The sequence below is a fragment of the Ambystoma mexicanum genome, chromosome 5p (genome assembly GCF_040938575.1).
Source record: "Ambystoma mexicanum isolate Mex_15411 chromosome 5p, UKY_AmexF1_1, whole genome shotgun sequence".
In the NCBI taxonomy this organism is placed as follows: domain Eukaryota; kingdom Metazoa; phylum Chordata; class Amphibia; order Caudata; family Ambystomatidae; genus Ambystoma; species Ambystoma mexicanum.
In genome coordinates, this window is record NC_090930.1 from 667,489,891 (window position 1) to 667,512,032 (window position 22,142).

Genomic DNA, 22,142 nt, shown 5'->3' on the forward strand with positions numbered 1-22,142 from the left:
AGAGAGACGGAAGCATTCTGCTCTCAACAGCATGAAGATCCAGATTTGTGGTTGCTGTGCAGATCAATTGTGTGGCCCAGCATTGAGTGCTCCAGATGCTCTTCTACTGCAAGAACCTGCCTCACAGTTTCCTCAAAGGCTACATCCACATTTGTATCATCCTTTGCACTTGTTTCTAGATAAGGATAATTGCCATTTTCAATGCACCATGATTGTGCCATCTCCGTTGTTACCTGTCTTTCACTTTTGTCTACTTTGTTTCCAAGGACTACAAATGGAAACCGGTCGGGGTCCTTCACATCTGCATAGAAAATGAACTCTTTACGCCAATTTCCCAAGTTTTCAAAGCTCTGCCGATCATCGACACTGAAGGTCAACAAGCAGCAGTCAGCCCCCCGATAGAAAGGAGTTCTTAGACTCTTGAAACGCTCCTGTCCTGCGGTGTCCCAGATTTGAAGGGTCACAAATCTTCCATCCACCTCCAGGTCACGGTTTAAGAATTCAACACCTATTGTGTGGAAAGCTTGTGAGTCAAACTTATTGGTTACATATCGATTCATGAGGGAGCTTTTCCCAACTCCACCATCACCGAGAAGAATAACCTTGAGAAGCAGGGACTTTCCACTCATTGCCGCAGAGAGGACTTGAATCAGCTGTAAAGTATCAGTAGAAAGAACAGTTTAGAATCTGGCAAATATTTAATGTGTCACATGTATATTCATTGTTTGATCATTTCAAACAGGCAATGTATGTTTTACAATTTTACGACAGTAAACAGAAAAGCTGAAAATTCAATTACCAAAAGGAATAATAAAAAATACCAACCATTTGTCTTGCATATATTATGTGCATAGCTAGGGATTGGAGCTGCTAACAGGTGTTGACGTTACTTACGTAGACGTAACCCAGTTGGCTCGATGAAAGGATCTGCTTGAATATGCACTTATGAATTTCAGACTTCACACAGATCTACAGGAAAACGGCATATGCACTAATTGTATGAGTCAAAAAAGCAGAGCTGGACAAGATATTCAAAACTCATTACAGCGATTAGAAGTGGACGTCCCCTTGAACCATGGGTTTTTCTATGGGTTCGAGCCACAGATGAAATCTCTAGCTGACTCAAAACGGTTTCAATACACAGAAAAATAGCAATGGTTCGAGACTGAGATGGAGTCGAGTTGGTAAATGTCTAATTTGACTCTTACGCAATTCAAATTGGTTGGAGCCAATAGGTCTCTATTGCACGTATTGGGCTGCAGCTTTTTTTAGGCATGCTGTTTCGAATCAGCTTGATTTTTTTCAAGCTATAGGAATCTATTGATTCGAGTCGTGTCGAGTCAACTCGACGTAGTAAGAGAAAGTAGAACTAAATTATGAACTGAGAGATAAAGGGAGGGAGAGAGTGAAAGCGAAAGCGAATGAGAGAGAGATAGAGACACAGAGAGAGAGATATAAAAAGAGAGAAAGAGAAAGAGAGAAGCACGTCAGACAGAGCGAAGAAGCAGGTAGTTAGGTGTGTGGCTGTTTGGTGTGCTTTCAAAAATTGTTTATTTGAAAAATGGAGAATGGGGAAGGGACTGGGAGGGCTGGAAGGAAAGAGAAAGTTCAAAGGTAAGAGGAGCGGCAGCTTTCTTCGATTACCCTAGCCAGAACCCAAGACAGAACAAGGAGCAGCAGCACTAGTCTCTGTCACATGCTGATACATGTTGCAGAAGCCTCCACCACTAGCAACGCCCGTGCTGCAGCATGGGGGCTCTGAAAGACCCCAGACATCAGTGCAGGTGGGCCAGAAAGGGTGGTCTGGATCAGGAGCATAGTAGTATCTCTCCACCACTGCTGGGGATCCCCCACCATAAAATAATGCCAAGCTGGTTTTCAATCTTTGTTGGGCGGTAGTGGGCAAACGGGCCCCATTTAGAGAAGAAAACACAAAATGCATGCCTCTGGTGACTCATAGCCCACATCTTCCTTGAACATAAAGAGAGGCTAGCAGCAGCTAGAAGCCACCCCCTGCCCCCCCATCAGGGAACAGGGAAAGCCAGTAGTCATGGGACTTCTACAGGCAGGTATGCAGCATTTGCCAATGCTTGGTATCGAGGTCCACAGTGTGGAGGGTGGCACTCCTCAAGAAATTCCATCCTGCCAAATGGCAAAGCCACCTCAGCCAGGCTTAGTTCTTTTTTTTTCTTCAAGTTTACAATTCCCAGTTTTTATCCTTCCCCTAATGAAAACCAAAACCAAAACTAATACAAAATTGAAAACACCCACCCAAAATATTTACAAAAAGGAATAGAAAGGGAAAAAGAAAAAGAAATATTTCCCACTCCACATGATACTGCATTCCTCCCATCTCTAAACACTTAGATGGTATTAATAGTGTTACCCATTTGAAATGTAATCCTTTTCTGAATACTTTTTCTGGGAGGTATGGGCATTTCTGCGTGACTAGCTTGATTAAGAAACACAAACAACTTACTTTCCGAGGACCAGAAAGTAATTTATGGTCTAACTGATCTACCTATTTAGGGATCCAAAGATATTAGGTTTGGACTCGGCTCAACCCTTGGAGCGAAGCCGATTCTCAAACACTGTTAAGCCTCATCCATTGTAGGAAAGATTGCCTTGAAACATGAAGGGTCATCCCTTTTAAGAGAGACACACCTTAAACATTTTTATCGGTCATCTCTCTGGTATGAAAGCCCAGGACGCCTGGATGTCACTGGCAAGGAACGGCACAGTTACCCCAGCAGTAAAGTAAAAGGTGGAAACGTACCTATACTTTTCTTTCTGAGAGAACACAGGAGATATGCAGGCAAGAACACCTGAATTCTTTTGAGTCAGAAAGTCATACATTGAACCCACCATGTAAAGGGGAAAACCTGCACGTACATTTTATTAGCAGATATGATGTAGTTAATGCAAAATTAATCAACTGAAATGACGCTGACAATACATTTAAGTGGAATATAAAATATTTTAATGAGCAACAAATCACTCCTGCTGTGCAAAAAGCAACCTACTAAACAACCTTGCACAGACTGAAAGATGCTGACTTCTTTAATAATTTTAGATACTAACAAAGAATAAATGTGCTGAATGACAAAGCAGAAACCCCTGTAAAGAGTGACCCCGACAGTAAACCATGCACTCATTTCTTTATCCAGTCTTTCTAAACCAAATTAAACCAAAATAAAAACTTTTTCGAAACGGAAATGAGCTGATGTGGAGGGACAGAGAGGATGGAGCCCAGAATTAAGGGCTGTTCCCTGGCTGGGGACAACAGCCATGCAGAATCACATCCGTCGGAGGTAAGAAGAGATTTTCAGGGTGCATAAATCACGCTCCATCACTCACGTCACAGTGGCTGATGTAGAATCCTCTTCTAGAAGTGGTCAGAACATGACTGTTAGGACCACCAAAGGGAAGGGTGCAACCGCACATTCTCAGGAGCAAGTGACTACTGTAGAAGCCAACCCTGTCCTATTGCCAGTTCCACCAGCATCTGTGAGCACCAGCAGACATGTGCTGAGGAAGCCATCCCAAGAGGAGGTTGGAGGAATATCCCAGTGGGAGTGGCAGCAAGAAGGGTTTAATAAATTAATAAATTGCTGATTACCCAATTAATGCAGATCCAAGGACAGGCACATAGAAAGCAATTATGGAAACAAAGGGGGTGTTCTTTATCCTCCACTGAAGCATTATGGTGACAGGATAGCACTGGAAAGCCAGTGATGCCACTTATTAAAGGTCACGCTTAAACCACTGTATTACCCTACACATGTAACTAGGGAGAGTCTTGCTGATGTGAAAATCTAAGAATGGCACCACTTGTTCTTTCCAATGTAATATTTGACTTCAATAATTGACCAACCCAGTTACATTTTCCTGTATATCTTGTACCAAGTAATCATAGGACAAGACTTGTTCCAGTCTCATTTCTCCAATACATACCTTACACCTGGGGATCTTTTTGTGTTTCGGGTGAAATACCATCGCTTTGGTGTTGCTACTTTTTATTTCCAGACCCATAACTTTACATTGCCCAGTAAAGGCAGGCAATAACGTATTTAAGCCAGATGGTGTCATTGCAAGCAAAGTAATAACAATGGAATCTCCTCATGTCCCAGTTTGGGAGGATCTTCCCTTCGACATATGAGGAGGTCTGGACTATAAAGGGTTAAGTAAGTTCCCCTGCAACGTTCCAGCAAACCACTGATTCATTGTTTGTGTGCCTGCTTCCTCGAGTACGGTCCAAAGCTCCTTCCTAGGAACGGCATCAAATGTCTTCAAATCAATGAAGACAGCATAAATAAGGACCTTCCTTAGCACAGTATATTTTTGGATTCTAAGTGAGAGCCTAAAACCTGTATCAATTGTGCTCTTGCTCTTTTGGAAACCCACCTGAAGATGACTTATAATATTATGATCTGCTGCCTAGGTCTGCAGATGGCTCAGTACCACCTTAGGAAAGATCTTTCCAGAGGCATCCGGCAATGATCCGGCACATAGGAATATGGGTGTCCAGATCTCAAGCTCTGTTTTAAAAATTGTGATCAGTATTTTATCTGGCCCATGGGCTTTCCGACCTTTCTGGGAGCTTGATGCATCCCGAATTCCCGACATGGTAAAAGCTAATACACCATCAGATCCCAAATAACACTCTAGTTGTACTTCGGACATTGGAAAAAATCCTTGCCTTCTCATAATATTTTCCAAAGTGTTTATGCAAAATGTCTTTGCTGATACTACCATGTATAATGGTCCCATTTAGCTCTGCTTGTGTGACAGTCTGCTTCCAAACCTCTGCACTGTCACTTGCCCTCACTGCTTCTAGGAGACTTTGCCATTTCCCTTTCAGTAAAGCTTATTTTTATGGACTAATACATTCTTGAGGGTAGCCCTCGATAAGGGTTATGCTGCTCTATAAGCACTCTCAGCATTCTTCAAAAAACGTTTTTGCTTCTTTTGGCTTCTTTACACTTATCGTCATACCAGCCCTGTTGGCTCATAGCATGAGCTTTGATTACACAACTTGATTTGGTAAAATGTGGCTGGATCTAAGATATCAGTGAATCAAATTCGTCCAAGATTTCTATTTGCCCACGCATAACTTTTCAATAAGCTCCAATATGCCATTATAAAATGCAACCATTATCTCTTCCAAAGTGAAGACTAAAGGTACCCTAAATGGAATGTAAAGCAGGCAAAGCAATTCCACTGATTCATCAAAAATGCTTGTCTCGCATTAAAGCTGGCTAAAATGGCCATACCACATTTGTTCTGTTCTATTACCCTGTATAGAATTTAGCCTGGTTTTATTCGCTGTAGCCTCCATTATTTCCTCAGAATGGGATTAAGCATGCTCTTTCTTTTTTACCATAAGGGCCTGCTTATATTTGTATCTTGCTAAACCAGACTATCCTCTTACCATGGACTCTCTAAATCTTGTGTGCACCCTACAATGTGCTTTAAAAAAAAAAAAAATTTCTCTCATCATACAATGGTACACTTTTGGGCCCTGCTTTCTTTACTACATTGCAAGGTTTTGTTTTGAATGGCATTGCTATGTCGATGATTTAACGATAAGTAAGGAGTTTCAATTTATTTTATGGTCCCACTGCACCCAAAGCTTTTTCTAGTGGCCGACTACTTCCTTATGGATAAGGGAGAGTGTAGCTCCTCTGTCTATGTTTTGCCACTTTAGGACGTACCTACCGTGCGCCATCACAACAAAGCTAGTGCTCCTCAACCTCTCGTTATTAATTATTGGGTGGTCAGAGTCAACTTTCAGTACAGTCATTAGGGGTCTAGGGCCACTGTCAGCTATTGGTATTACCTTGAACTCTCTAATAGAGGCCCATTGTCTCAATTTAAGCTAAATGTAATAAATGTGACTCATGCGGGTTGGCTTCAATTGGGGAAACGCCTTTGGCCCTGTAATTACAAGCCTTAAGATTTAAGTTGAGCCACATTCTGGCTAGGGCATCCTTGCATTGTCTTTTTGGTGGGGGCCTTGTTAAACTGGGGGTATCCCAGGCTACATCTTCATCATTGAATAAACCAATCAACACCACTAAGGGCTCGAATTACAGGTTAGGATCACCCACTACGACTATGCAGGTTTTCTTTTCAGCATTTTTACACTTCCATGTGACAATGAAAGTCTTTGGGGGTAGATCTCTGTCTTCGGCTGGGGCCTCCCTCTGGAACAGCCTCCCTGCCACTCTAAAACTTGAGGAGAACCATCTCCGGTTCCGGAAGCATCTCAAAACCTTCCTCTTTTCTTCTGCCTTCTCCTCCCCTCCCCCTTGTTGATTCTACTCTCCCTCGGCACCATGCACCTGGCCACCCTGTCCTCTGGGCCCAGGTACCTGCTCATCTTGCCACCCTCACACACTGCCTCCGGGCCACCCCCTGCACTGGGGTCTGTATCTGTACCCATACAGCCCTCCCCTTTTCATCCTGCACTTTCAGACCTACATGGCCTGCTGCCATAAACCCAGCACTTGCCACTTGCTGGCTGCACTCCCATTGTTTGTTGCCTTTTTATTTATTATTTTATTATTATTTTTGTTTTTTCCTTCTCGCTCCGCACTCTCCTTTTGTTCCCCCTTCCATACACTTCTCCCTCTACCCTGCACTTGCACGTTCTCAGTGTCACTGGGCCTAGTAAGAGCGTTGTTTTTGTTCTCCCCTGTTCCCTTTCCCTTGCCTTGTTGCGCTCTGAAACACTTGTGTATGAGCGCGATAGAAATATAATATCAATCAATCAATCTTTATACCTGCAATGGTATGGAGGTCGTTCCCAGCTTTCAGTCTATTATAAAAATGTACCAGCAGAAAAGCAACAATGTTAGAGTGTTCAATGTGTATTTCCTGCATATCTGGACTATCACACTCCCTTAATTCATATGTCGCGTTCAGAATCCACCCATATCGCCAAGCCTCCGCTTGGTCTTGTTATTTTTTCCTTGCCTAGCAGAGACATCGTACCAAGCATAGCCCTGAAATATGATCATGCTAGTAACCCAAGTTTTTTTGGAATCATATTAACTGGCGTGTAAAGAAAAAGCCATACCACCCACATCCACTAAGGTATTAGACAGTCCTGCAATATTCCAAGATAATAGGTGCACTTCCTACAACTCAGGACATCCTCCAGATACAAGGGTTCTACTACTGCCCGAGGGCACAAAGTGCACAGCTGGTCAGTCGACCCTGGCTTTTCGCTGCTATAATTCACCCCCATATGTAACCTTCTTCCCTTATACTGTTTATATTATTTTGACCACACCGCATGGTGAGCCCATGGGCATGTGCACTCATGTGTGCATGAATTGTGTAAGGGTTCAGGACCATACGTCTAGATTTATAGTCATTGAGGGCAATATTTTCTCTATAAAGGAGTGGGGCATTCAATGTCGAAATACAGCCTAATTCTTCATCCCTGGTTTCCTTTGAAGTCTCCTTTATTGGTCTATTCCTGGGAGCAGCCACATTCCCACTAGGTTCATTACTCATTGGGTGTTTCGAAGGCCTGGTCCACATTTGAATTCAATGCTGTTAAGCAGTACCAACTAAGGAGTTTGTTTTCACACTACTAGACTCTGTGCATTCTGTTGCAAGAGGCAATCCGCTATTGCCTGCAAGTTTTTCTTTCATTTCTGTTACATCCCTTTGCAGATGTTTGACCAAGTGGAACAAATCTTTTAACGCATGCACTATTCCATTGTTATGATCACCTACACATCCTGCTGTAGCTATGTCGCTGACTCCTGTGATCAAATAATATTTAATGTGACCCAGTGAGCTATCATTGCACCTGACTTACATCACCTGTCATTATATGTGTATGCTGGTTGGTACAATTTTACTTGTCTCCAAGTATATCATTATCATACTTATTCATGGTAGGGACATTATATTCTACCCCTCCTGATGGTGGTGTGTGTTCAACCTTTTTTGTTTGTAATGCCGCCATAAACATCTACCAGAAAACCATAGTTTTTCAAACCAAATTGTTCTTCATTCTTAGGTACCTCAAAGGGTGATGATATATCTATCATCTGTACTAGCTAGAGTACAGCTGAATTACATCCCTTTGATACAATGGTCCTCATTACGACCCTGGCGTTAACCAATGGCGCTATTAGCGCCATGTTAATGCCGGTAATTTACCGGATCCGCCATGGTGACATGGGGAATTACCGCCCCATTCCAAGGTTGGCGGGGCGGTAATTCCCCATTTACCATTGGTCCTTCCCATTCCCATTTTTGCCCCATAGGGCTCAATGGGAATGGGGAAGGCGGTAATTACGGTACTGCAAAATGCGGTACCGTAATCACCTTCAAGGTCCCTTTGCAGGTCCTTACCTTGATGGCTGGTACAGACCAGCCGTTAAGGTCGGGACCCGCAAAGGGACCTCGTAATCAGGCGTTAAGGGATTACCGGTACCGGTACCCTTACCGGTACCGGTAATCCCTTAACGCCAGGGTCGTAATGAGGGCCAATGTCTTGGTCTTAGAGGTATTATCAGATGTACTCCAAGTATTGCACAGAGCATATTCTCTTTTTATTTTGTTTAACAAAAATCAAATCACAAAAATACAGTACTAAATAAACCAGAAAAATGAAAAATGTTTACATACCAAACTATGAATACCCCATAACTAGTTATATATGAATAATCCCTCCTAAGGGAAGGCGATATAGATAAGGTCCTCACAGAGGATGGAATACGGTGAGGAAATAAAGAATACAGGAAGTGTCTCTGTCCTGGTGAACCATATACGTCCAGGAACAAACTCCACATTTCTTGGAACTTCTCCAGCTCATTTCTGTTCTTCTAAATAACTCGTTTGAAAGTTGAAAGTGTCAGCAAATCCTCAATCCCGCCATCTATGCATCAGTAAATTGGAGATTTCCAAGCATGCAGGATAATATTCTTCTCCAGAATGCAGCCACGAAATAGCCACACTGTTTTGGCATAATTTAGAACTTGTATTGGTGTGTCATCCCCTAGGACAAAAAGAGAATATTTCATTGGCACATCAACTGCCAGTAGGAAATTCAGTCTTTCTGACACCCCTTCCCCAAACTCTATAGCCTTGCCACAAAACCAGCTCATAAGGACCAGAGTTCCTTTATCTTGCTTACATTTCCAACAAGAGTCAATATCACTAAGGCGCCTTTGCAATATTTGTTCCAACGTCCAGTACAGTAACTTAATCTGGGAGGCTAGCAGACACTGATCCATGGATGTTAGAAGAACGTTACTAAAACATCTCCAATTTCCAGGACTGAAATTTACTCTCAACTCCCTATTCCAGATTGGTAGTTGCTCAGTATATTCCTTGACAACCATCACTAACATCCTGTGAAATGCGGCAGCTCGGTGGGCAGCACTCGCACACACATCTAAGTGTGACCGGGCAATATTTTGATTAATCGGCTTTTGTGTCTGCTGAATTTTTCGGCCAAAATCCCTCTCAGTTGCATATATTCTGTGTAGGTGCAATCCTACAAGTCCTGTCGTTCACACAACAGGTTATGGGGATACATCTGTCGCCTTCAAGTACATCTTTTATATAACAGATTCCACCAAGATACCAGTTTGGCCATAATAAGCATTTCCCATTCATTGTAAGCATGGGGCACTGCCATATTGATGCATCTGGGAAAATGTATGGATCAGAACCCACCCTGTCTGAGATCATGCGCCAGCTTTCACGTAAGAAATCCATGGGTGGGTTCCTATTCTGTATGTTCTTAGAGGAAGTAGTAATCAGCACCTTAGGTTCCAGCTGTGTACTTTGGTTCGATTCAGCATTTAATCATACGTCAGTTTCCTATATCGTCATCCTGCATATATGCCTTACAAAAAAAGCAAGGTGATAATTGGAAATGTTCGTTATATTCATGCATCCGAATTGCATCAGTAGTTGTAGCTTCCACAGTGCTAATCTAGGTGGTTTACCGTCCCATAAGAATTTCTGCATTAAGCTGTCCATCTCTTTGAAAAGATTCTTTGATGCCCTGAGAGGGAGCTTGGAAAGGATATAATTGATTGTAGGTATTACGTTCATTTTATTGCAGTTGACCTTCCCCCACAATGACAGATTCAGAAGGAACCATCTATCTAAGGCAGTTTTGATTCTGGGCCGTAATACTGAGAAATTCATCTTGTTCCCAATTATCGCCTGCAGATCCAGCACCCTGTGTGCAGGTGCAATGGCCAAGATGAATGCCACGTCAAAGGAATTTCAGATCTAAGGAGCACATTAGTCCAAACGAGGAACCCACCAGCCTGGGCAGCACTATGTACAATTTCCACACTCAGGCCTGCTTATGAACAGGTAGGAACTTCATCAACGGGACCGTAAACAATGACTCCTGACCCAGAACCTAGCTGTATCTAGCTTAATTGCTTGAATAACCAAGTCAAAAGGAAAGAGAAATACTTTCAGAATCTATATCCATTTGTCAATTGTCATGTTGCCTAGCTACTAATATAAATTTCTCTTATGTTTATTTTTTCTCTCCCCTATTTTACATTTTAATGTATTTATTTCTCTTATATCTTTTGTTTGCTGTGAATCATATGGTTTTCATGTTTTAGATTTTTATCTTAACTGTGCTAATGCATTATTGTTTATTGGGATGCTCAATTACAAAAATGCTTTTGCATGGGTATTGTGATTATGCATGGAATTTCAGTTTTTCAACTGCACAATTTAGGAATCACTTATATGCTATTCTGACTTGATAAAGACTGGGTGGTTGAAAAACGTGTAGGCATTGATACAGTACGTAGGTGACCTATTGATTTGCAGTAAAACCGAGGAGTGTAGGCAAGATTCTGTCCAATTGATGACTATTTTAGCAGAGAAGGGATATAAGGTGGACAAGGCGAAATTAGAATATTGTCAGGAGGAAGTGTTGTATATAAGTCAGTTAATTTCACATCATGGAAAGAAAGGGACACCTGAGAGAGCCGAGGCAATCATGAAAACACCAAAACCAAACACAGTAATACAAAAGCAGCAACTTCTGGGTTTGTGCAATTATATTAGAGCCTGGTTGTTTGATTACAGCACATACACAAAGCCACGTCTGCGAGCATTAAAGAAGTCCCACATTGGTAAGACAAAAATAGAATTGACTGAAGAAATGAAGGGAGGATTTGAGGAATTAAAAAGAGCAATTTGTACAGCTCCAGTTTTAGGAATTCAGAATTATGCTGAGGAATTTTATTTGTTTTCACACACAAATAGGACAGTCATGACAGCAGTAATTACACAAAGAACCACATTAGGGTATAAACCTTTGGCATATTACAGTGGGATTTTAGACCCAGTTATGAGAGGACACTTCCCTTGCAAACAATCTTTTCATGGGCTTTTCTATGACCCTTTATGTGGAGCATCCCTTGTTTGCCATTTTCGAGAAACCCAAGGGCACATTGACATCCCAAAGAGCTTCAGTTTACAAAGTAATGATTTCTAACCCAACAATTAAAATTGTAAGATGTAAAATAGTGAACCTAGCCACGTTCATAGCTCAACCAGTAGAAGAAGGTGATCATGTGCATGACTGTGCCAATTATGTTGAATTTTATGATGATATACCCCGTGTGAAGGAGAATGCTTTGGCGGGAGGGGAGATACTTTTAATTGATGGTTCTTCAAAACTTTATCAGACTAGTGGGGAAAGGCATTCAGGTGCTGCAGTAGTAAGACACAGATTAAATGAAGAATTTGATGTGGTGGCGAATACAAAGCTACCATCTCATTTTACAGCCAAAGCAGCAGAATTAATAGCGCTTATTGTCGCGCTTGAGAAACATGAAGGGCAGGAAGTGACAGTGTGCAGTGATTTCGCCTATGTGATGTCAACCATACACGCAAGGTTGTCAGGTTGGAAAAGGAGGAGCTATCTCTGTGCAGACAGCTCTCCAGTGCAGCATGCATCCTTATTTGATAGACTCACAGGAAGCAAGAACTGTGGCATGAAGGGGGTGTTCTTTATCCCCCACAGAAGCTCTATGGCAACAGGAATGCACTGGAATGCCAATGATGCCAGTGACTTTATTAAAAGTCATGCTTGAACAGCTGCATTATCCTGCACATGTAACTAGAGAAAGTCTTGCTGCCAATATTGCAGAAGACTGGTTTATTCCCAATTTGTTGGAACATGTTGCACTGTTTATGGAGAATTTCATCGTGTGTCAAAGGTTTACTGCTGGGCATACACTGAGAATGATTAGAGGAGTAATACCGTGACCTAATGGTCTGTTTCAGCACTTATATATCGACAATGCTGCAGACATGTAATGGATATAGGTATCTATTAGTGGTGGTGTGCCCCTTCTCCAGGTGGATTGAAACATGTCTGTGTGCACACCCTGATGCCACTTGTGCAGCAAAGTTTTTAGTGGGCAATGTTTTCCCAAGGTGGGGTGTGTGTGAAGTACTAAGATCCAATAATAGGCCACATTTTGTCAATGAGCTATTCAAACAAATAGGGCTTTTATTAAGTATAAAGCACAAACTCTCTTCTGCATATCACCCACAAGTGAACAGAATATTTGAGAGGCTCAACGGCCTCCTCAAAGAGAGGATCACCAAGATTAAATTGACTTTGAAAAAGGGATGCTGTATTGCCTACCCCTGGCCTTATATGCCTTCTCGGAATCACCTAGGGTCGGACCACCTCCTCAACCTGCATGAGCTAGTAACAGGGCATTGAATGAGAACACCCCTTACACCTGTGTCTAGGATCAGGAGTGATGCCCAGAGTGTAGCCAAAACTGTACGTGATGATATGTATGATTATTTGACATGTATGGCTAACAGTATTTCTTTCATTTCAGATCAAATCAAGAATCAGGGGGAACATCTAGGAACACGGATGAAGATCATTTGGTGACCAATCCTTTTTAACTATTACCACCACCTAAGTTATATGTTGGGGACCTGATTCTGATCAAAACCTTCACCCGGAAGTGGCATGAGCATCGATTTAATTGCCTATTCCTTGTTGAGGAATTTTCCCTTCTGCTGTTAAGATTTTCGGGAAGACAAGCTTGGTTGTATCTGAAAGACATGAAGATTTATAAAGTCGAGACCATCCCTCCTACCGTTGCTGATCTAGAAGCAAGACAAGAAGAAGAATTTCCACGTGTGCAGAATCGATCGATGACCAAGGAGGACGATAAAGCAATGAGTGATTAACACATACTATATTTGGACTGGAATTCAATAGACACTCCTTATATATTTTAACAGGGAGTGCAAGGACTTGCAGACAAATTCCAGATGCTGAAATTAACTTTTAAAACTATATTGAAGCATCAGAATTATGCCTAAACATCAGTTCTTGATCAGAAATTGGATAAGAGATCAGTATCCAGATGCATTTTGTGGAGAATACCTGGGCCTGATCCATTGAAGTGTTTTATAATGGCGCAATGCCATAGGGAAACATTCTGTGAATCAGGCCCTCTGTTTTAAGCCATATAAATACATGATACCTGCCAATAGTGACGTTCATCGGCTTGTGGTTGCTGTCTTTGTGTTCATACTTCAATCTTACCCTGCTCTTGTTAGAAGAGACGTTAATATCCACCCTTTTTTACAGACTCTTAAAAATGGTCCAGTGATAAGAAGACTCCTCATTGCTATAATTGAGCAAATTGTACAGATGCAAATGTGAAAGAACTCAATGATTTATTAAAATGTATTCATGAAGAAGATGGCATGGTTATAGAAAGAGCACAAGCTCAGATAACAGAGGGATGGCACGAGAAATGGTTGTCCAGATTTCTATCCATAACATATATTTGCATGATTCTTCTCGGTATCTTTTTGTTCCTTATTTTTCACAGTCTCTATTCTCTTAATGGCTCTAGTGAAGAGAGGGCTCCCATGATTCTCCCCACTCTGAGCATGAATGATGACAATTTTCTTGATCTCTATGGGTATGTTAGGAGACATAAAAGAAACACAGAGGAATATAATGAAGGGATAAATACCTATCTAGATAATTCAGCTCACCTGGGGAATAATATGTGGTATCAACACATGAAAAAGGTGGGGGAAAGAGTATCTGATGAGATTTGCTATGTCTGCTCTCTCATGCCCTATGCCATGAATACAGTAAGGACTTTCAATTCGAAGGAGTTATCAACATACGATGCAAAATTCGTTAGCCATCTTGCAGCATGTACTACTCAAGGACAGTTCCAAGGAGGCCTGGCAACCTTGCGATGGAGATCAAGATGGTTGTTTCCTTACCAGGATGACTATATCAACACCCTATGAATGGAGAAGGAACCTGGATGGACAGACAAAATGCTTAGGTATCCTGCTGCGGGACAGGATGAAGTTTTTGTTGAAGACATGTAGAGAATTAACTTTCCTGACGTGATGGAAATAGCAGGATCATCTGGATGTTGGGAACGATCCCAACTGTTGGTCTATGGATGAGTGCATACTGAGAAGGGATGGGCAGATGGAATAATGTCCTGTGCAGCTCGTCTGCTGAAAACAGAATACATACAAGAAGTGCAGAGAGTGAATGATGGATGCTTAAAGTCATGGGCCAAACTCTCCAAGTAACAGACATAGGTAGAAGATGAATCAGTCCCAGTAGTTGTAATCCCATTGGTTAATACAACATTATGTTTCCAAGGTTATGGAAAGAACCACGTGGGACACAATAAAGGATGGAAAACCACAATTGATGTTCCTGGAATGTGAGGTGCGACAGCCGTCCTTATGGATCGATATTGGGCTTGTGGATCTAGAACCTATATGAAGTTGCCCAAGGATTGGGGCGGAGTGTGTTCCTCAGAGCGATCTAAATATTGGTGAATTTCCAAATGTGGATGACTATTTGAGAAAAAGAAACCATTTGACCTCCAGCGTTCAAAAAGAGAAAATTATTTCTCAGCCAAATCAAAAACAGCATATGAAACCATTCCTGATGAGCACAAGTTGTACAGCAAGACTGCTATGATAATGACAGATATATTCATGCCTAGAATTCAAACAGTGGCGAACTACAAATGGTTTCAAATCACCAGATGGGTGCTTCTGCAGACAATCAATGCTACCATAAAGGGATTCAAAACCATTAAAGAAGAGCTGAGGGCCATATGATTGATGACCCTCCAGACTAGATATATCCTTGATATGATCACAGCGATGGAAGGAAGAGTTTGTGCTAAACGTGGTCCATCATGTTGTACATTTTACCTTTTAACGATGGCCAGAATGGGACCTTGCAGAGGCCATACCGATGTTGACAGACCTACATACCAAGATGTAAGTAAAGACAGAGTACATTGATGATGACAGTTGGTTTACCTCGTTTTCATGGATTCCCCAGTTGTTGGCAAATCTATTCAGGGATCTTGGAGTAATACTGGTGCTAGTAATGTTTGGATTCTGTATAGTCAGCATGGTGATTGCCCAATGCAAGAAAATGGCAAAGAAAGTGATAGGAATGAAGGTCATGATTTATGCCAACGATGAACCAATCGCCAAGGAGCTGACTGATGACGCTGTCAGAAAATAGATAAAGGCTAGCATCGTAGCACCTAAGGGAACAAAGCTTCAGTATCCAAAGAATCCTAAGAAGTATGTGGGATGATGGGTCTATTGTACCCCGAATGGACAATGTAACTACATGACCTGGAGTGAAGATGTATATGTCAAATCAGCAAAGACAGCCAAGAAACACTGCATCAAGAGAAAACACCAGGATGCTGAAATACTCGAGGAGGTGGTCCCGGACTCAACCAGAGGGCGGAATGTAGAGGAGCAGCTGCATACCTCTGCAGGAGATCCTGTCCTTTTTCTCCTATATGTTGGAGACATGAGACCATGCAATGTTTGACACCAGCTGTTGTGCCAATACTGCAACTTGTGTTCGAAAAAAAATACCCGTTGAGACAACCTTACCAAATGTATCCCGAAGTGATGACAACCTAAGGGTGGAACTCCCTGAAGCAATATGATAAGAAGCAAAGAAAAGAAGTTAGTGACATCACAAAAAGTATGAACGACGTCCCGAGACGCTGGCTGAAGAGGATGTACAGGTCCTAAAGAAACTAATGACGAAGTAAAGAATCAAATGAGCTTTTAAATATAAAAAAGAAGTTTACTCGTACACAAAGTGCTGCAGAAAATCAACCGTTCAATAAATGTACAGGTGCTGAAAAGCAAGGTAGACTAAGTCATCATAGAAGCTGGCTATACGTAGTGAATAAAACGCAGGCAAAGCTGCCATTATATAGAAGCACAACATCGATATCATGAATTTAGTAAGTCAGGACCCATGAAGCGGGAAGGGAAAACTGTATTGCAGCAAGAATAAGCAGAATCGTGGAGCTGAATGGAGAGGTTGTCTAGCCTGGAGTCAAGAGTGAACCAACCAAGGTCAGCTATTTATTCTGGAAATGAGCGAACATGCGGAGGATGAATCATCCCTTGTTAAGGTAAAATGAAAGAACATCAAGAGTGCCAAGTTTAATTCATTTAGAGCATTTAAAACCTGCAAAATGGACCAAATTGTGGTCACCTGTCACGTGAGCCAAGGATGAAAATAGAGATTGAACTTGGAGTCCTAGACACAATAGCGTGTGTCCTTTTTAGATAATTGTTAATAAAACAGTACTTTGTGATCTTCCAGAATTGGTTCTGTTATTTGGACTCAGAATTATTCTGCATGATCCCATCTATTACATGCATGTTCCTAAAGGGCCCTAAGCTCAGTGTGTTAGTCGGATAACACGATGTTAGATGCAGAAAACTTTGGTGTTGATGGATTCAGTTTGGAAGTACTTGTTACTCGTATGCCGATATGAAACTCTCTGTTGCTTGTGGTTTATACCGACCGGGCAGGTTAGCCATATGGGCAACCCTCGGATTGTGGGGTGCAAACATTGACAGCTCGGTTGTTGACAGAAGATGGATAGGGTCTGAATCTGTAAAATACACTAAACCTGGAGGTTTGTCTGAAGGAATGGGGGAGGTGTAAGGATGCAAGACTTTAGTAGTGAGGAGTTTGTTGTTGGGATGAGGTGGGAGGAGAGGGGAGTATGGTAGTATGGTGGTTGTTGCTTCCTAGCTCTTGGTTGTAGATTTCACTGAGTTTAACATTCGGACCATTGTCATGCAGCAGAGGTTACATGAATAAAAATTGGTTTCCCACAGATGGCAGCTTCAAGAATATTAAAAATTGCTTGTCGTAAATTGCTTGTCGAAACCCAAGTTTCTGGTGCAGTTTTTAGTTGGTTGCTATTATTTTTCATTTCTTTCAGCGTGGTTGGTTGAAAAGCCAAGTCTTTAGCTGTTTCCTGAAAGTCATTTCCTGGCAGAGAGGTTTGAGAATGGTGTTCCACAGTTCATGCCAGAACTGAAAAAGAGGATCCTCCTTGCTGTTTCTTGTTGAATTTGTGACTAGTGCAGCACTTCTGGACCTAAGTGTTCTGGAAGGAGTGTAGTGTTGAAACTAACATGGGTGAAGGGCCCCCTCCATGGTATAAAGGATGGGCAAAGCACAAGGCTATGAAATGAGCCCTTTTGTGATGGGCTAGTCAGCGGAGAATAAGTAATGCTGATGCAAGATGTTCAAATGGCTTAATTCTGAGAAGTAGCCTTGCTGCTGTATTTCAAACTCTTTGATGTTTACTCATTAGGTAATCTAGAAGTCCAAGTAGAGGCTGTCTGCATAGTCTAGTTTGGATAATATTAGAAAAATTACTGACATGGTCCTGTGGGTGAACGATAAATAAGGTAAGAAGTTGGCACAGCATGCACAGCTGGGAGAAATAGCTTCTGACGATGGCTTTGACGGGTGGATCAAGAATGAAGGTGTTGTACATTGTTGTTCCAAGATTCCTTACTGTGGTTGATGGGTCCATCTTGTCAACCAAAGGATTGTGGTGGAGATAGAACGTGTAACATTACAGAGGATCAGTTCTGTTTTGCTAGGGTTGAGTTGCAGTCTGTTTGGTGTCCTCCATTCGTCCAGCTATGCAAGGCAGTTTTCAATGTCTGTGGCGTTTGGTGATGGGTGGATCACAAATCTGTAGATTATGTGTGTGTCATCCACATAGCTGTAGTAGGAGACACCCGATATATTAATGATGTCTACTAGGGAGTGTCATATAGACGTTGGAAAGTAGAGATGACATTGTAGATCCTTGGGGTACTCCACAGGTAAGTTTGTAAAGCTGGGAATTGTAGGGACCCATGGTAGAGGTTTCTCTTGTGAGGAAGCAAGTGTAAAGACTGGAAGGGGGTATCTGTACTCCTGCTCTCTATAAGGCAGTGAAAAAGCACAGAGCACCCTAGCCAAGATTCTCTATTTGGTAAAATGTGGACGAGCAATCAAGGCTTAAGCTCTCAGGAGATGATGTGGGCTGTTTCTTAAGTACAGTGTAGTCCCCAAGCACCCACAAAGGAATGTCCACACACTGTGTTAGTGAGAACACAGTTCTTTATATAAATAAGGTTTCAATTATATACACAATCACAATAACACACTTTGCGCTGCAACAATTCTAAAATGGTAAATATATACAGTCTCAATGTTGTACCACAATTACTTCTTAGATTCCATTAAAATGTATCAACTGTAGACAGTTTCAAATGGCATACAAATCAATTAATAAGGTTAACCAACAATAGACTTAGGAGGAAGACATGTTGGTTAGACAATTGGCAGTATACTGGGTCCCTACTATCAGGCACAGTTCTGTGTGAGGATCCCCCCACGTGGGCAACCTGTAAATAAGATATTAAACAAGCCCAGTCCATTTGTTGTCCATTTGAGTCTTATTTCCTTCTATAAAAGTTCTACCACCCCAATGTACCTGGTTTAGCAGAGTTCGACGTCAGGTCGTCGACAGATCCTTCTTGAGTGAACTCCTTTTAAGGCAGGAGCCACGGATCGTTGAGATCCCACGAAGAAAAGGTGAACAAAGGCATCGAGGCAGCAGCTTCCATCCTGGTGGTGTTCGTCGACGATCGGTCGTGGACGTCCTGCGAAGATGAGGCATGCGGTGCACCTCGATGATGATAGTTCGTTGCTGCAAAGAGTCAATGAAGAACTTTGGCCCAGCAAGGGTGTTGGGTCGTCGGCGTCTGGCGTCAGCAAACGGGACTCATCCACACTGGCTTACAGATCTTCTTTGGCATCTGTGAGGTCTTCGGGTGGTGGGAAACCCACCAGCAGATTCTCCTCGGTCGTCAACGCCTTTGACTTTCTTCGGCAGGATGAAAGTGGTCGACAGTGATGAGCAAGGGAGTGTCTTAGTCAATCGAGAGATGCGGCTCTGGTCGACAAGGTTACAGTGATACCTCCGAATCTCAGTCGACAGAGATGGACTTCAACACTTCACTTCTGTCTCCTCAGCAGTCCCCGTCTCCTGTCAGCAGCCTTTCGAGGGTCTGACTTCCAGGGAGCCATGGTGAAGATTAGCAGGTGCACGATGGTGCCTCGTAGCTCGGGAAGAGGTGTCCTAGCCAAGTCCTCTTTTCGATCAGTTCCTTGACAGTCACACAGCAATCAGATTAGTGAAGGACAGCAGCAGCAATTCTTCTTATTCCAGCACGCCTCAAATTTAAGCATCAGTTTCGACTTCAGCTTCTGAAAGATTTCCATCAGTGAGAGGTCCCAAATATACTGTTGGTCTCTCATTCACTCTGCTGGGTCACATTCAGGCAACCAATCATTCAGAAGGGCATTCAGGCAGATAGCCAATCAGGCTCATAGTGCATTCAGGCCATTCACTTCCCTCCAGACACTCACAACAAGGAATGTGTATTGGCACAAGTACCCATCAATTCAGCACTCCACACTGTATTCATACCAGTTTCGGGCAGGGCTGTCTCATTCTTTGTGTCACACACTAGAAACCAGACACCCATAACATGAAGTGCATATTGGTCACACATTCCATTCACACAGGTCCCACCCAAAGGGTGTACCCACAACATACAGTCATTGGGAAGGCTCCAGCCAGTCTGGCCTGGACTTCCCCACAATACCATATCTGGAACCTCTGCCCGACCGCCAGTCAAAGGAAGGGACAGAGTCAGGGCTTCCCAGGACATTGGGAATAAAAGTTAACAGGCAATGGAAGGCAAGAGGCCACAGGTGCCATCTTGTCTCCTATCAGGAATAAACTGATTCCAATGGCGGGGCCTGGGTATCCCAAAATGGAGGATAATCAGAGCACCTGTCAGCATGGAGCTGCTACCAGCCCATACCCTGCTCTGTGGGCCACACACGGGTGCCCAAAAACATACACTAGGGGTACAGGGTTGTACACCTACCCATGGGTGCCATAAGGGTATCCCAAGGGTCTGTTCACCAAAACAAAAAGAGGAAGAACTGCGCCGCCAGGAGTCCCACATGGACTCCTGTGCAGAAAACAACACAGAACGCATGATACATTTAGGGATAGGAAGATGGCCGCCAAGTCTGGAGATTTCACTTTTGGTTTGTAAAGATTTGAGGAGCATGGATCCTCATGAGATTGTGATGGGTTGCATGAGTCTAAGGTAGTTGGCAGGTCTTATGCAGACAGAAGGCGGAAAGACAATAGAGAATATGTAGTGGGAGCTATTATATTGGTTGGATCTCGTTGGTAGCATGTGGGAGGGAGTATCCTTTACTGTGAAGGTGATCCTGGATGTCGAGGGAGGATCTTTTGGTTCAAGTGTGCAGTGATTTGATCACAGACCTCTTATGTAGGGTTTGAAGTTTTTGAATTCTCGGATGATCTTAAAGATTTCTCTTTTGCTGTGATTTGCCAAACCAATGGGTTTAGAGTAGTGTGCTTTCTTTGCTTACATCAGCCCTGTAAAGGTATAAATGTTAATGGCATGCGTATTTGCTAGTGTCTAGATCATTTTTTTCCCGTTTTTTTTCCATTTTACGATTTTCTTTTTTAAGTAATTTAGTCTTGTGGTGAACCATTTGCCATGTTTCTTTTTTGAGAGTTTTTGAAAGGTTTCTTAGCAGCAATACAATCCGACGCAGAAATAATCCAGTTGTGAATGTGGTGGAGTTTTGTATCCAGTGTGGTTGTTGGTCCATCAGCAGGGACGGTAGATTTGGTACTTCCAGTCTTTCTAGTAGGGAGCTGATGTGTATGTATTTCCATCGTCTGGTCATGGTTGATGGTTCTTTTGAAGGTCTGGCGAGGTGTGGCGTTTCCTTGAATATTGTGAACATTAAATAATCCAGTGTGTGTCCAGTTATGCAGATCGTACCCTAAACCAATTGTTTGTGGTGTAATGCAGCAAGGTTCGCTCTAAGTGACTTTGTAATTGAGTTGTCTTCTTTCCTGAGCCAGATGTTGAAATCTCCAAGTATAGTTAGTAGTTGGCCATTTGCATACAGGTTGGCGGAAGCAAGTTTGTCAGCAAAATGTGGACTGTGAGAGGAGCTTAGTGCAACTGTGGGAGAGATGGAGCAGGTCAGAGTGAACGATTCAGTCTGGGACTATGAAGGAGTCTCTGTGCACGAGAGCTTTGCCACCTACTCTCCTATTGTTGTGATTAGCACATATGATCCTGAAGCCTAATCGGATACTCTTGTGGATAACTGGGGATTGATCATCTGACAGCCAGGTTTCCGTGATGAAGAGTAATTCTATTTGGTCTTAGGAGAGAAGGTCAAGAACATCTGAGGAGTTTTTGGAGACAGAATGTGCATTGATTAGGATGCATCTTGTGGCTGTCATTTCTGAGTTTGTTCGGCTGCTTGGAAAAGCCAGACCGGACATCAATTCCATAATTAGGTGGGAAGGAGAGAAGTGGAGGTGAAGATGGGGCAGTCAAAGGCAAGGAAAGTGGGTAATTGAGAGCTGGAATAAATAATTTGTATTGCCTTCTATGTTCATTAACATTTCACTGGCCTCTATGCCACTATACACAGATCAGAGTTCAGCAAGTGTGTTCTGTCTCTAAGCCTGCCTATTTGTTCACTGAATCTAAAATTGGGATATGCAAAAGGCATAACCCTGCATTACAGGATTTCCAGTTGCTTTAGGACTGTGCTTGAATTTATCCCAGAACGGAAATGCATATTTAAAAAAAAGATATTGCTTCTGGCGAGT

At 42.5% G+C, this 22,142-nt stretch overlaps 1 protein-coding gene across 1 annotated transcript in view; it reads right to left on the reverse strand.

The window, feature by feature from the left end:
• RAB9B (RAB9B, member RAS oncogene family) overlaps positions 1-22,142 on the reverse strand; it is a 94,368-nt gene that overhangs the window by 2,229 nt on the left and 69,997 nt on the right. Inside the window, exon 2 of the mRNA XM_069613042.1 lies at positions 1-653. This exon is cut by the window's left edge and continues 2,229 nt beyond it. Within this exon, the coding sequence (XP_069469143.1) occupies positions 24-629 (606 nt within the window). The 5' untranslated portion in view covers positions 630-653 and the 3' untranslated portion in view covers positions 1-23. The remainder of the gene's footprint in view (positions 654-22,142) is intronic.